Below are 15,279 nucleotides of genomic sequence, written 5' to 3'. Positions count from 1 at the left end.
TCTGTGTCCGTTTTAGTTTTGTCTTCTGGCTACTACGTGTTATAGAGCTGGTTTGGTGCAAATTAAGACTGAATGTAATGGCTAAATGGTCCGACCCAAGTTCGTTAGTCAAGTGAAGGTTAGTAATGTTGCTTGTAAGGTTTTTTGTGTGAATTAAAACGTTAGGTGTTGACTCTTGATTTGCAGGCATCAAAAAGGTTGGAGGGGTGTCTTGTTTTATGAAGTCAGAGTTGTCTAGGAATTTCTTTAGTTGTATGTTTTTGTTTTTGTTCAGGTTTAGGTCACCAGTAATAATAGCGTATTTGTATAGACATGCTTTGGTTAGTAAGTTTTGTTCTAAGTTGGAGTGTGGATGGATGTATACTAAGAATATGTGAATTTTGTCGTCGATGTAGGGTATTGTAAAGTGAAGACAGTCGTTTAGTGGGTTATTTAAAGAAGGAAGGTTTGCCTTACCTAATTTTAGAAGTGGCTTAAGTAGAACAGTTTCCCCCTCTGGCATTGTTTACTGTGGTGCCATGTCTACATATATATTGCCAATCCCTGTATGTCGGTGACTGTCCAAGTTTAGTTTTAGTATCCACAAACATACAACAGTCAGTGTCGTTGCGTTCAATTAATTAAGTTTTTTTGTTGTTTAGTCCGTTTATGTTGACATAAAGTAGTTTTACCGGTATGTTGTTTAGTGATTATTTTATCTGAATGATGTGACTTTGATAGTCCTGTCAGTCAAGGAAAATGGCAAAATTTTGACAAAATTTTAGAAAATATAAAAAAAATGCATCAAAAGGTAACAAAAATGTATTACCTACAAGTCAAGAGCATCCTAAGATAGGAAATACGTAGCTATTTTGGAATAGAAGATAAAAAATGCCATTGCTAATATTAAAATAGATTTCAGTGCGTTATATGCGGGCGTTATGATAACGCCATTCTGTTTTCTGATAACTACATTCTGTGGCGTGAGCGGAGTCTTCTGACTAGGTAGAGCTCGAATCAGCTAAGAAAAGGCCACAGGCGTCATCAAACGATGATGTCACGATCTCTGTACGTCTCGCTTTAAATATTGCTGCTCTCGTTACTTTCCAAGTTGTTGCAGCCAGTCAGTGGCGTGCTATTATTTTATCAGTAAAATGAAACATTTTCGTCGTTTTTAATAAAGAAAATAAAAGACAACAAGTTTTTCAAAGGAATGGAAACTCCTTCTGCTTCTTTCTTCATAAATTGTAAGACGTTACTGACGATTTCACGGCCTTGGCTGTATATGATAACACCTTTCTTTCCAACCTTTTTGAAAGACATTTTGACAAAATAACGTTTTTTATTCATAACACTATGTGAACTTCAACTGCGACCATCAACAATACAACCAAAACACCAGACTAAAACGGAACCTAACCTAACCCTAACTAAGTCTCCCTGTCCGCCACTACATTTTTTTAAACTTGGCAACACCGTTTAGAGTGCCGGCTAGTAAAAGCATATAAAAAGGTCCAAATGTCCCTGGCCGCTGCCGCATCTGTTTTAATTGTGTCCAAGTAAAAACCGTACTACGTTGCCAAGTGGCTTTTTGACCGCTTAACAATATATTTTCGGGAATATTTTAATAGGACGCCTCTGATTATATCTAATGCGACGGCAACTGTAGAAGGAGAAAGAAATAGTTTTAAAAACTGCGTCATTGATGATGCGGTGGCCTTTTCTCATCTGATTCGAGCTCTACTGCCTTCTCCGACGTGGTGCACAGCAAAACTGGACTGACTGGAATGAACTGAACCCTTCTCTAGGGTACAACTTCCTTTTTATAACATTCCAGACACTGGTTCCACCAATCAAAACTCCCAGACCTGGTCTCCTCTAGCCGACAACTCGTGACGACCTTTCGACCCTCGGTACTTGGAAATATTCCACATATTTCGCAACTCAGCAGTTGCATCATAAGTGCAATTGCACTCTGACCGCATTCCACAATTTTAATGTTTCCGCTCAAGTAATATAAATTCCACATTTTTTAATGTTTCCGTTCAAGTGAAATAAATTTGATTTATTTCCTTCGTGACAATATTTTAGTATTTTCCTGCAAAAGATACTTGAGATGTTTTAAAAACTGTTTTTTTTTTTCATTTTCTACCTACTATAAGTTTATTATATTATTTAATTGGAACAAAAACAAGTTAGTATAGTATGTACTTAAATACCTAAATAAAACAAACAGCGAATTAACACAAAATTAATTCACTAATATTTTTATTGTCTCAAACTAGACTGCCGCAATGGAAAGTTCTTTGATAAGTCTGTTAGAAATCTCCTCAGGTCATAACCACAATAGTCATCTGCCCATCTGTTGCGTAACTCTACAGGTTGCAGTAAGACAAATTCAGCATCTTGAATCCAGTTTGTAGGAACAATCTCTTTTGTAAATTTCCACAATGTTGTGCAAAGTACAGCATGCTGCAACTACTTCTGGTACAAAACTGTAATGAACATCTATTCGTTTTAGAAGGCATCTCCACCTAGCCTTTAATCTCCCAAATGCTATTTCTACGGCTACCCGAGCACTATTTAGATGAACATTAAATAAATCTTCTAAAGATTTGAACATGAATATCCCCTCAGCAACCATGGAAGAAGAGGATTTGCAGAGTCTCCAATAATCACGTAATCCAAACTTCTTCCATCACAAGTAATAGGGCTCTAAAAAAAATATGTGGTAATAGATTTTTTTCTTGATTCTAATTAAAACTTTAGCCATTTTCAGTTTTAAAAATAAATATAATAGTTCGGAATTATATCATTAATATTCTTATATAAATAAGAATTCATAAGTGCAGTGCTATCATGGCTTCGCCCCGTGGTTTTACTGGAAATGTCTATGAATTTGTATTCTGCATCAACCACAGCTTGTAGAATTAAGGATGGCCAGCCCTTACGATTCACAAAATCTCTATAGCCTTTACTTGGTGGCAAGATAGGTATGTGAGTACCAACTATGGAACCTATAATATTTGGAATTTTGCTCCTTTGTTCAAAATGGCTGCTGATAGTAATTGCTTCGGTTTCATCTGGAAATTTTATTGGTTGTTTTCACAAATTCATGTATAGTTTTACACACAGTTGCTTTGTGTATTCCAAACTGATTTGCGACTATTCTGTATTCACAACAGCTTGCTAGATAGTAAAGAGACACAGCTACTTTTTTGTTCACACTCAATTGAGCCTTCTGTTTCCAATATAAATTAAGTTTCTTTCTTTTTGGACCTAATTCATCTTTGAGCTCTTTGCAAATCAGTTCAAAAGTGTTTTTTGACATTCTAAAATTATGTAGCCATTCTTCTTCACTTAACTTGTTGCCTTCAACTATTTTTTCCTACCAACAGCGACTCCTTTTTTTAATTACCCCTCGTCGGCTCCTTTCTTCAGAGGCACCAATAAGTATGGTGAATCTATAAATATGTACACGAAAAATAGATTTGTAAGTTTAGGTATAGTATATTATAATAATATACTTTACAGTATAAAAATATACTACTTACATTTCAGAATTAAGGAAATTCATCAAAGTTAAAGTGGACAATAATGGAACTGTTTGCATTCTTGTACTGGCATTTAAGAAATTCAAAAAAGAAACCACTCCAATTTTTGTTTTTTTCTTTAGAAACGACTTATTTTCTGCTTTGACTTTCATTTTAAAATGTAATGCGCTCAATTTATTCCTTTTGATTTGTTAAATGGCGGAAAAACCGAAAACCCCAAAAAACGAGATAGGACGTTTGACAGCTGACTGCGACAAAATAGGAATGTTGTCATCAGTGTGAAGTGTCTATTTCTATCTTTTTTTATTTTGTTGTTGTCTTGCTCTGGTTCTATCGGCTTGCCTACATCACTTGCCCAATCCAAACAAAGCTAAATACGAATAAAACGGGATTCAACTTATGATTGTTCTATCCGCTTCAATAATCGGATTACATCTTTTGGATTTTTTTTGGGTGGCTATCTCAAAAATTTTGTTTATTAAACTAAATCTGAATCAATTGACAAAAATTAGAATTAAATGAACTTTTTATAGTGAAGAGACTGTGCCGCCACTTCTGCAACAGCTCGTAGCTCAGGTGATGATGAGTAACATCTGCGTCTTCAGAAATATCCACGTTAAAAGCACTTTAAGAAACGTTTTAGCTCAAAATATTAAAGACGGAATACCACAATAATGACGTCAAGATTGTAAAGAAATCACCAGTCGTTTATTATGGTTGAAGTAGTAACTACTCGTGCACCTATACTACCTTATTGTTAGAGACTATTAGCAATCACTATTTCAACTGAACGATTTATTAAAAGTTCGATGAGATTTTGATAAATGGTTGAAAATAAAATAGTATACAAACCACGTTAGAAAGTTTAATTTCTATCTCGAGATAAAGTTCACTTCGACTTCGTCTCGGCGAACTACCTAATCTCTCGACAGAAATCAAACACTTTCCACCTGAGTATGTAATATACTATTTCGTCCACAACATTGTTGTCGTCGGCTATAAGACGGCCTCAGACGCCAAACTGTCTTTCGGCCGAAAAAATACCATTTTACGGTCTAGGTATACAAATAACTTTTCCTACGATCGTGCGGAAAAGTGTAGTTTGCCGAACGATTATTCATGGCGGACATAGCACTTTTCCGCTCTAGTGCGTAAAAGTACCTTACCGCACGATTTTGATTGCATTGATAATTTAATGTCTTTCGTTAAATTATTCATTATATTTAGTTTTTTTTTAACTTTAAACTATTTAATAACTACTTGTTAATGTATTACAATGTAAATGAACTGTTTTGCCTGAGTAGTATGGTAGTAATTCTAAAAAAAATAAAAAAAAATATTTTGACAACGTCTAAAATCTCAACTGACAACCCACCTGCAAAAAATTTAATTGACTGGTTTTCTATTGTAACCCCTTCATCTACGAATAGCATGACATAAACACTAATTGTAAAATGCTTAAATACGTGCCGGATGTGTTTTCCGCACTCTATAGCGGACCGAACTCCGCTGCGCGTCGTTCAACTGCAATTAGCGTGCGGAAAAGTGTCACTTTCAGCACTTGTTAGGTAAATAACTAATTTCTACTCGCGTGTGCGAAGTATCTATTTCGCGCACCATCCAAGTTTAACAGTGACCAAAACTTGTTATAATGACGTTAAGGTTAAAATATGACTAAAAAACTGTGCATATGAAAAGCACGTGTCAAAGCAGACCTTATATTTAGGTAACAAAATAAATTAAGTCTGGGGCTTATCGTAGAAGAAATATTGTTCCTAACTCTTGTGCAAAGTGACTTGTCCGCTCTTGTCTGCTGAATATCCAGCCATCGTGCGTACAACACTTACTTTTGCACACTTGTTAGGAAAACTATTATTCTAATCTGTTTTTCTTTTTCAGGAACGATATGCGACCTACAATTTCTCCGTGATTGATGATGAGAGAATAAGCAAAAATTTGACGTGAGTAATTTACGTTACTAAACTAGCAATTGCAATCCACGTTATTGAACACAATGGATGATGAACCAGAAAACAAGGAGCTCCAAAAAAGTCCTGATAGAGAAATCGCCGAGTCACCTCAATTACCAGACGCCACTTGTGAGACGGATAGTCTTCACACTGGAAGAAAATATTATTGCAACTTCTGTAATGAACATTTTAGTTCCCAATCTGACATCAACGATCATTTAAAAACTGATACAGAATGTAAACAATACAGTTGTTATCAATGTGAAAAGGTTTTCTCACGTAAACTCTTTCTTATACATCACATCACAGCTGGGCATAATTCTCTTCAACATTTTAAATGCAAAATATGTCATACACTTTTTTTAACAGCAAGTGATTTTAATACACATGGCAGAATTCACACCAGTCTATTGAAATGGAGCTATTGTAACAAATGTTGCAAGAAATTTGTTATAATTCAAACTGGTAGTAAAAAGCCATTTAAATGCAAAGATTGTGGCACAAGTTTTGCAGGAACATCCGCTTTAACTGAATGTATCAGGAGTCATATCGGAAGAAAAACATATAAATGTCACGTTTGCAACAAAGGTTTCTTGTCAAAATCTGATTTAACTAAACATAAAAGAGGTCACACCGGTAAAAAAACACGTAAATGCAAAGTTTGTCATAAAAGTTTCCCGTATAACTCTGATTTAACTAGACATATGAGGACTCACACCGGAGAAAAACCATATAAGTGCGACGTTTGTGACAAAAGTTTCTCTCGAAACATTACTTTAACTTATCATAAAAGGGCTCACACCGGAGAAAAACCATATAAATGCAAAATTTGTGACAAAAGTTTCTCGATAAAATCTAGTTTAACTATACATATGAGGACTCACACCGGAGAAAAACCATATAAGTGCGACGTTTGTGGTAGAAGTTTCTCGCGAAAGAGTCTTTTAACTTACCATAAAAGGACTCACACCGGAGAAAAACCATATAATTGCGAAATTTGTGACAAAAGTTTTTCGATGAAAGCTGGTTTGACTAGACATGTGAGGACTCATACCGGAGAAAAACCGTATAAGTGCGACGTTTGTGGCAAAAGCTTTTCGCAAAGCGGTGTATTAACAAACCATAAAAGGACTCACACCGGAGAAAACCCACATAACTGCAACGTTTGTAACAAAAAATTCTCGACAAAATCTAATTTAGTTAAACATATGAGAAAGATTCACACATCGGAACAACCATAAGCTTGCAATGTTTGTGGCACAAGTTTCTCGAAAAGGTTTTTTTAACTAAACATATCAGGAATCACTCCGTAGAAAAACTATACATATAAGTGCGACGTTTGTGACAAAAGTTTCTAGGGAAATCTTACTTTAACTAGATATATTACATATCAGGACTCACACTGTTTAAAAGCCATTTACTTAAATGAAGCAATGGGAAATTTTCCATATTTTTTTAATTTTATTTATATAATTAAGCAAGGTCTAAAAAAAGTGAATCCCAAGTATTTTTACTCTAAAATATATAATAACAATCTTTATTTCATTACGAAATAGGCTATCGACCGGAATGGTCTTTCTGCCCTTATGTACATTTGTTGGTTAAGGCTTACTTTAAATTGTGGTATTGTAACATAAAGATTACACTAAGAAACCTGTGTGTTCTTCCCCCTCAACTACCCCTCAACATGACATTATAATATAATAATCTAAAATAAAGTATTACAAAAATTTATCTTAACCTAAAATTACTTTTTGTTACATTTATCATTGTCTTAGTTGTGTTATATTTGTAAGTGTTCCAGTAGAGTCGTCGATGGAGAAAGAAAACGAGATGGTCTTGTCTGTCTTGTGAGGCAAAGAGAATTTAGTATGGTCCAGTTCTGTTGGTTGTTTTTCCATTTGGATTGAATTTCTATTAGTCTTTCTGTTTTTCTAGTTAAGAGGCCCTATCCAAAATACAGCGCGCGTTCCATTGTCTCTCGACGAGTTCGGAGTAAGACAAAAACGTGCCGCGTAAATACCAAACCATCCGAGACACACTGCGTTTCGGATGGTTTTGATTTACGTCGCTCGGGCCAGGTTCGCTTGCATGGAACGTTTATTTTCTTCTTTTCACCACGATTTTCTTTGTAAATTTTGTTATAAAATATTTTGTGAGTAACTTTTTACAACAAACATACGACATTTGTCGTATTCTTTAATAAACTAAACTAATGGTCAATTATTGACCGACTGACTTTTTAGCGTACATTTGAAATAAAACATTTATTTTGAAAAGGAAACAATTAAAAATATTCAGTTTTGGGTATCGATTAGGGTCATTATCGCTTAAGCTAGCGTATATACAGGATAATTTTTAAAATGGCCGTACCTATGTATAGTTAATAAAAATTCTTGATAAACGATAGTCATTCATCGATACCATAAACCGCATTTTTATAATTTGTTTCGTTTTCAAAATATTTCAAATCAACTGTATGTGTACTGTCCAGCAGTTTAGGTTGATGTCTTACGGAAAAGTTTAGATATTTTTTTTCCGATTGTATTTCAAAGCATTTGCAAGTTATAATAAGTGGTGATTTAATTCAAGATATGCGTTTTTTTCACCTGCTTGACGTCATTTAAAATGGGTACATATTTGACAAGGTATATACAGGGTGAACTATAAGTAATAAGAAAACAGCACATTCCTGACATCCAAATAATACGATTTAGCTAAATTTAAAAGTCCTATAACGAAAGTTAATATTAAGAAAGTTACAGGGTGTAAATTTTTTTTTTTTTTTCTTGGTTTATTTATTATAAAAAATTAATTTTTTGATTTGATTTGGTTTTAATTTACATTTACCTTAATATTGGACATAGACCAAAACTAATGACACTCCTCCACAGAAGTTTTTAAAGCGAATCAGTTTTTTGATTCAGACGTCTCGTCTTTGCGAAACCATCATCGCCTAATTTTTTTAAATTCGAATATTGTTTTTTAATATCAGATTCTGAAAGCCCTTTTTATTCCGATATCAATAATGTATGGCATTTTATGGTGTAAATGCGTTTTACTATGTTTTTTAACCTTAATAAAAAATGTCCTATTACGGATCTGAAAATGATTTTTTATTTTTTATTTTAATTAAAAATTGCTTATGCCATTAAATTGTTCAATTACTTAGATGGTTATCATTAATTTAAACTTAAAAATAAGACAAAAAAACAGTTTTTTTCAATTCCATAAATAATGCCTCTTAAAAGAACTTTAAAAGTCGTTGTGGAGAAGTGTTATTAGTTTTGGTCTAGGTCCAGTATTAAGGTGATAAAAAAATGAAACGTAAAACCAAAAATTTAACTTTTTTCAAAATATCTCAAAAACCCGAAAAAGTCGACATTTTCTAAATGTAATTTTATTAAGACCACGATTATGCAACTTTTCTCTTTCTTTCTTCAAATCTGTATCCTGGACACACTGATAATAAAATAAATAAATAAAATAAACAAAAATTTAGTAATTCTACAGAGTACAGGGTATCAGGGTATCACCAGAACGTACCGCGGTCGATATTTCGAAATATTTTCGTTTTTGTGATACCAGCGTATTTACCCAAAGTTGATGTTTTAAATAGACCATTCTGTATATTATTATACAGGGTATCCAAAAAGTCTGGAATATTGCAAATATCTCGAAAACTACCGATTTTATTTTTTTCAAAGTCTGCATGTTGTTATAGTAAATAAGAGCGCATGACGTAAGGGTGAAATAAGGTTCGCAAGTCTACAGGGTCAGTCACAAAGTATACCAACTTTCTTAATTCAAACCTAACACACTGTATATTACTTCAGATTTTAAGAGTACTTATAAAGGCCAATTCAACGATATACGATTTTTTTTTTTTTTTGTACCTACCTATAACAATGATAGGTGTAACAATGACAGCTAACGTTAATGAGCTGATTAAACAAATCACATACTTCCTGCTGCGTTCTCTTACGGTCGCCATATCCCACCATACTTAAGATGTCTTTTCCTTCTCACTCAAAAACACCATTTTAAGTAATAGGACAATTTGCCAATTAATTTAACATTATATGTATATATATATATATATATATATATATATATGTATGTATAACACCGTACCAGCAACAATGATCTGTTTACCCGTTGCCCGACAACCGCCTATACAGTGCAGGCCAAAAGTTTAAATTTTCTCATTTTTGTTCGTGTTTTACGACGAAAGGGCTCAAGTTAGAGATCCGAAAAAAATACAGAAAACTAGTCCGTGATAGGTACTACAACTTTCATTATTATGATTTTTCAATCAAATCAACCGTACAGGCGCAAAAAAATCAAAACCGTTTTCCCATGTTAATCTCCTATGTCCAGGGTGCTCTTGGACACCTGGTATAACACTACAGACTATATTCCTCATCCATTGAAACTACGAATGCAAATTTTCACTTGATTAGCGACAATTCCACATGTACAAAAAGTGCCATACATACGTCATCAAAACACGGTTTGCTATCGGCTAATAAGGAAGGAAGAGGGTTTGCAAATGGATAAAAAATCGGATAAATTTTGCTGTTGATTTCATCGTTTTCACGGATTTTTACTACACTTCTATTGTTGCAATGTCTCACCTTGAGATTTTTGCTGGCACTGTCATTTTTGATTTTTGTTTGTATTGTCTGGTTATGGCTCGCTTCGGATAGAGTTCTACTGCAGAAAATCAAAAGAACCAGAAAAGTGTATTTCTGCCAATACAAGGTAGTGGCAGTCTTATTATATTACTGATTATATTTATGGAATTGTCTTATCAAATACCATTCGAGCTCAGATTTTGAACAGGATAATTTTTCCGCTTGTCTTCTCATACTTTCTTTATGGTACAAAACTCGACCTATTTGGCAAAATCAACAGGAAGACAAACAGGTCTCGTGCTGTTACACCAAAAAGAAAGTGTTCTAAGACAAGCACAAAAATTATCCGGCTAAATTTGAGCTTTTATGATATTGCCCCCGAAAATAACCCTATACAGGGTGGTCCTCCGGAAAATGCATCGATAGATTATGGAAAAAATACAAATAAGAAAAATCTTAAATTTTGGCTAGCCAGTTAAAGATTATAGGGGAAGTAGGTGCCAACTTGTTTATTTTAAATGGAACACCTTGTATATTGAAAAATAAGAATCTCAACCTTCTCCACAAATAATTTATCATTATTTCTATAATTACTTATCATTATATTTTTCTGCACCCACTTTTAGAACCAACCTTGTTTAACACGACAAAACACAAAAACCAAAATGTTTTCTGATATGCGAAAATTTTCCATTAAATGATAACAAACCGTACAAACTTTCGTTTGCTCTTTGGTATGCAGGCATATTACACACTTAATTAAAAGTGTAACTTTAACGATCCTAATTTCGATAATACGAAAAATCGAAAAACAGAGCTATCTCCCAGGACGGCCGTTTCGGTTCTTGCAAACCTCATCAGCTGGGCTGCCTCTGTTGGACTTCATTGTTGAAGACACTTTCCGAATGATCAAACCTAGTACTGAAAGAAATTAATCTTTCGGCAGCGGCGCGGACTGCCAGCTGCTGTTATCTGTGAAGCAGAGATGAGATATATACAGGGTGTTACAAATTCAAGGCATTAGCATTGCTATCTCAGTCATAAAGCATTTGAGAGCGATTGGCACAAAGGACTACTATACAAACTACACAAACTGAACACACCTAAATACTTAATCCACATTATTAGAAACTTACTGGAAAACAGGCAACTAGAAATACGTATAGACAACACCCTTTCCTTTCTTTTTATTCCTGAACAAGGACTATCACAAGGGTTGCCTTTATCACCTTTCCTCTACAATATCTACTGCCATGACATATACAACCACAATCTTCTCGACAAAAACTACAAAAGCGAACATGACTACATTCGAAAATATGCTGACGATACTGCACTTATAGTTCATGCCAAAACTCCGGCAAAAGCTGTAGAGGAGCTTCAGACATTAACAGACAACACGACGGCATGGTTCTACAAATGGAGTTTAACTGGGACAATAACAACAGACGGTAACGTAACATCTTTTTTAACATGTAAATATTTATGTAAATACATTAAGCTTTGTTTCTGTTACATTATAGTATAATTACTATTTTTTTTTTATTTTTAAAGGGTATATAAAAATAATTAGTTAATTCCTTTGCGATAAGAAACCCAGACTGCTACGTGCAAATATAAGTTAACCTTAAAAATTGAAAATGTTGTGTAAATAACTAACCAACGATTGATCTTAGTACTATTTGTTTTAAAATTACAATTTTGATCGATTATATTCGAAAAAAATAAAATGAAGACCAAATCCGGCTTTGACACGAAATTTTTATTGTGAGATTTCAGTTTAAATAAAAAATCCTTGGATCTACTGGAACAAAAAATGAACGTATTGATGCTTCAAGCCGGATTCTCCTCTTGACAACTCCATAAAATAACAACTCACGATTTTCCTTCGGCTAGGACCCGAGAACACTCTTATCTTGCAGTATCCCGGTGCTATTTCAGAAATAGGGGGATGATTAGGCGCCACTTCCTTGACAAGTTAACCACCCGAGTAAACGAGAGCATATTATCACAAGTTACACTAGTACTTCGTATCTAGGGAGCTATTACTTGACAGTCACAAAGAAGTATATCTCTCCATACGTTGGAGATATGTTCTATATGTTTGTTGAGACGAGTTACTCATTTTTTCTTTGTTTATTGGGTCTTCTGTCTCACACTATATTGCTCATAATTGGAGATCGACTCGGTACGAAAAAGAAGCTTTGGTTGATGATCGTTCCGCACACAGTCGGATTATAACTATTTACGTCAAAACCAAATAGCACTTTTACGCATCCCGACTTATTGCCGGTTTTGGAGATACCCTTTATTTGAGTTCCGTGCCTTCGTACGTTGCAAAAATCACATCGCCCGTAATTAGGGGGTATTTTGGAAGTCTGCCCGCAATTACCATGAGTGTTGGAATGCTCATTATCACTGTCATTGGTATGTTTTTGGTCTCAAGAGAGATTTTAAAATAATTAGGTCTGAAGGCCGATTCTATTCCCACTAAATTTAATTATTGTTTAGACTAGGGTTTTGCTGACAAATACACTATTTTTTTTAAATATCTAAGAAATGGTGCAAATTAGGTATAGGGAAGTATTAAGAATGATTACTAGCATTCTTGCGAGGACTTCAAAAATGTAGTTATTGTAGTTCCATTTGAAAATTAAAAGTTGGGATTCTTTCCGCCTGATCTGGCAACACGGCAAGTCCAAAATATTTTAGAAAGAGAGTTTAACCTAGACTACAATACTGAATAAATCCCTAGCTGCTAATATTTTCTTCAATATTAACAATTAATAAATCACTATAACGTAGTTTTCATTAAATAATTACATAAATTAAAATATTTTGAGGTATGATTGAACTTTTAATATACCAAAAGTCTGGCAACCCTGAATTATTTCAAAACATATACAACTTATGGAAAAAACTTTCTATATAAACATTGACGCATTTTAAACATTTTACCGTTATGTGGCAATCAGGAATGTACCGGATGAGCCACAAGATCGGTATTGAGGTTATGGATGACTATGTTTTAAGGACATTTTGTGATTAGCCCTTTCATTTTGTTCACATTTAACGTCATATGTTGTATGTTTAACTTGTTTGGCTTTACTTGAAATGAATGGCCTCCTAGATCACCAGATTTAACGCCTCTATATTATTTTCTATTGGGGTCAAATAAAAAATAAGATACATGCAACAAAACCGACAAATTTAGATCATTTAAGAAGAAAAATTAAGGATGAATTCAACCTTATAACACGACATACACACGTCATTGAATTTTTATTCTTATTTTAACTCATTGTCATATAGTTCAAGGGGCACATCTTCAGCATTTAATCAAATAAAATAAATTATAATTACTTGAAATTGTAGTTGTTTTTAATTATTAGTACCTGCCAAACTGTTCTAGTTAACGTCGTTAACGATACATGTTAGATGTGATGAATGAGAGAGCAAATAAGATCATTGCATAAGAAAAATTATAACCTCATTTCTTTGCCAGTAGGGGTAGGTACACCCTGTATACACATAACGGTAAACCGTTTAAAATGCTTGAACTTTTTCATACATATAGGATGTTTTTCCAAAAGATGTATACATTTCGAAATAATTCATGGTTACCGGCTTTTGTCACACAGTGTACCTATACAGGGTGTTACAAATTCGATGCATTATTAGCATTGCTATCTCAGAAACTATAGTTGATAAAGCTTTAGTTAAATGGAGGCAAAGTTGCGCATTTTATTGCTAAATGATTTGGTAAAAAAAATCAAAAAATGTTATTAATTCCGGAAATATCAGACAAAAATGGAAAAAGACAAATTTCTATTTTATTTTTTTACAACTTTATTATTTATTATTTTGGAAAATTAAAGACACCTTCTGGAGGCACTTTTTATGCTTTTCAAGAAAACAGCTTTAGTTTTCAGCTCTGACGTTTTGTTCTTTAAACACCATCATCAACTTTAATTTTTCAATTTCCTAAACTTTTTATTTCCGTTTTGTAGTATCTACAGACCTTCCACAACCAATGATGTGTCACAATTGTCAAAAAAATATGGCATAGTGTATGTACAGGGTGATTGATTGAATTTTGACCACCCCCTTAACTTCCATAATTTTGATTTTAGCAAGCGTTAAATACAAAACTAGTAGATATTTAGGTCTACTTTATTCTTAGGCAAACAGTTATTATACAGGGTGTCCCAAATTTGAGTAACGAACCAAACTTATGTTTTTTTTAAATACAGTGACCAACTTTTTATCCGATATTTGAATTCTACGTCAAATTCTAGGCCTAATTGATGTAAAATGTCTGTATCGATATTCAACTGTTTCCGCAGCAGCATCTGTTACTTTAACACTGTTGCCTCGACTATGTGATTAAGGGTTAATTTAGTTACTGAAATTTGGGACACCCTGTATAATAACTGTTTATCTAAGGGTAAATTAGACCTAAATATCTACTAGTTTTGTATTTAACGTTTTTTGCTAAAATCAAAATTATGGAAGTTAAGGGGGTGGTCAAAATTCAATCAATGACCCTGTACGTATTTGGTACTTTAAGTTTTTTAAATAAATTAAGCAATTGAAATTGATATGTTGTCATAATGAGTAAATAATTTAGTTTGATATAATTTAATAATTTGGTTCTATCGCTACTCATTATGACAAAATATGAATTCAGAATTTAGTAAAAGACATTACAATTATTCGTGTAGTTGAATGTTGAATTCACTAGAACAGTGATAAACTGTCTAAAAATTTCTCCTTTTAAAAATAACTGATTAGGAAACATATGGAAGTATCAGAATTAATCAAAATGACCCGTTTTGATGATAAACGTCGAAATACAAACACCTAAACTAAAAGTTAAAGTAAATATTGTCTGACCATACTGTTTTTTTTGCTTTGTGCATTCTACCACTTGGTGGGGATCAGATATGAACTTAATTTAGTTTATTTAGTGTCAACTGATAAAACACCTGATGTTTTTCGGACAAATGTAGTGTTTAACGTGTTTATGTGTTTTATGTTGTATTATTTTAATTATAGTGTTGTTGGAGTTAACGTAACGTATCTGTGTATTGCTTGTTGAAAAGAGCGACATTTTAGACTTGGATTTTGCGAGGTAAA

General features: G+C 33.5%; 1 protein-coding gene across 4 annotated transcripts in view; it reads left to right on the top strand.

Moving 5' to 3' along the window:
• LOC145729580 (uncharacterized) overlaps positions 1–15,279 on the top strand; it is a 28,049-nt gene that overhangs the window by 6,919 nt on the left and 5,851 nt on the right. For 2 of the 4 annotated variants that reach the window (XM_081980393.1, XM_081980392.1), the window contains one exon: positions 5,433–5,494. Coding sequence is in view for 1 of the 4 variants with exons in the window: in XM_081980391.1 (XP_081836517.1) it covers positions 5,548–6,744 (1,197 nt within the window). In the remaining 3 variants the exon portion in view is untranslated. Of the gene's footprint in view, positions 1–5,432; positions 7,157–15,061; positions 15,275–15,279 lie in introns of those variants that run through there. The other 2 variants (XM_081980391.1, XM_081980390.1) reach the window with 2 other exon arrangements.

The sequence above is a fragment of the Ips typographus genome, linkage group LG5, assembly GCF_016097725.1.
Source record: "Ips typographus isolate SLU linkage group LG5, UJ_Ityp_2.0, whole genome shotgun sequence".
NCBI classification, from domain to species: domain Eukaryota; kingdom Metazoa; phylum Arthropoda; class Insecta; order Coleoptera; family Curculionidae; genus Ips; species Ips typographus.
Note: the sequence above shows the minus strand (reverse complement) of the source record. Positions and strands in the feature narration are given on the sequence as shown.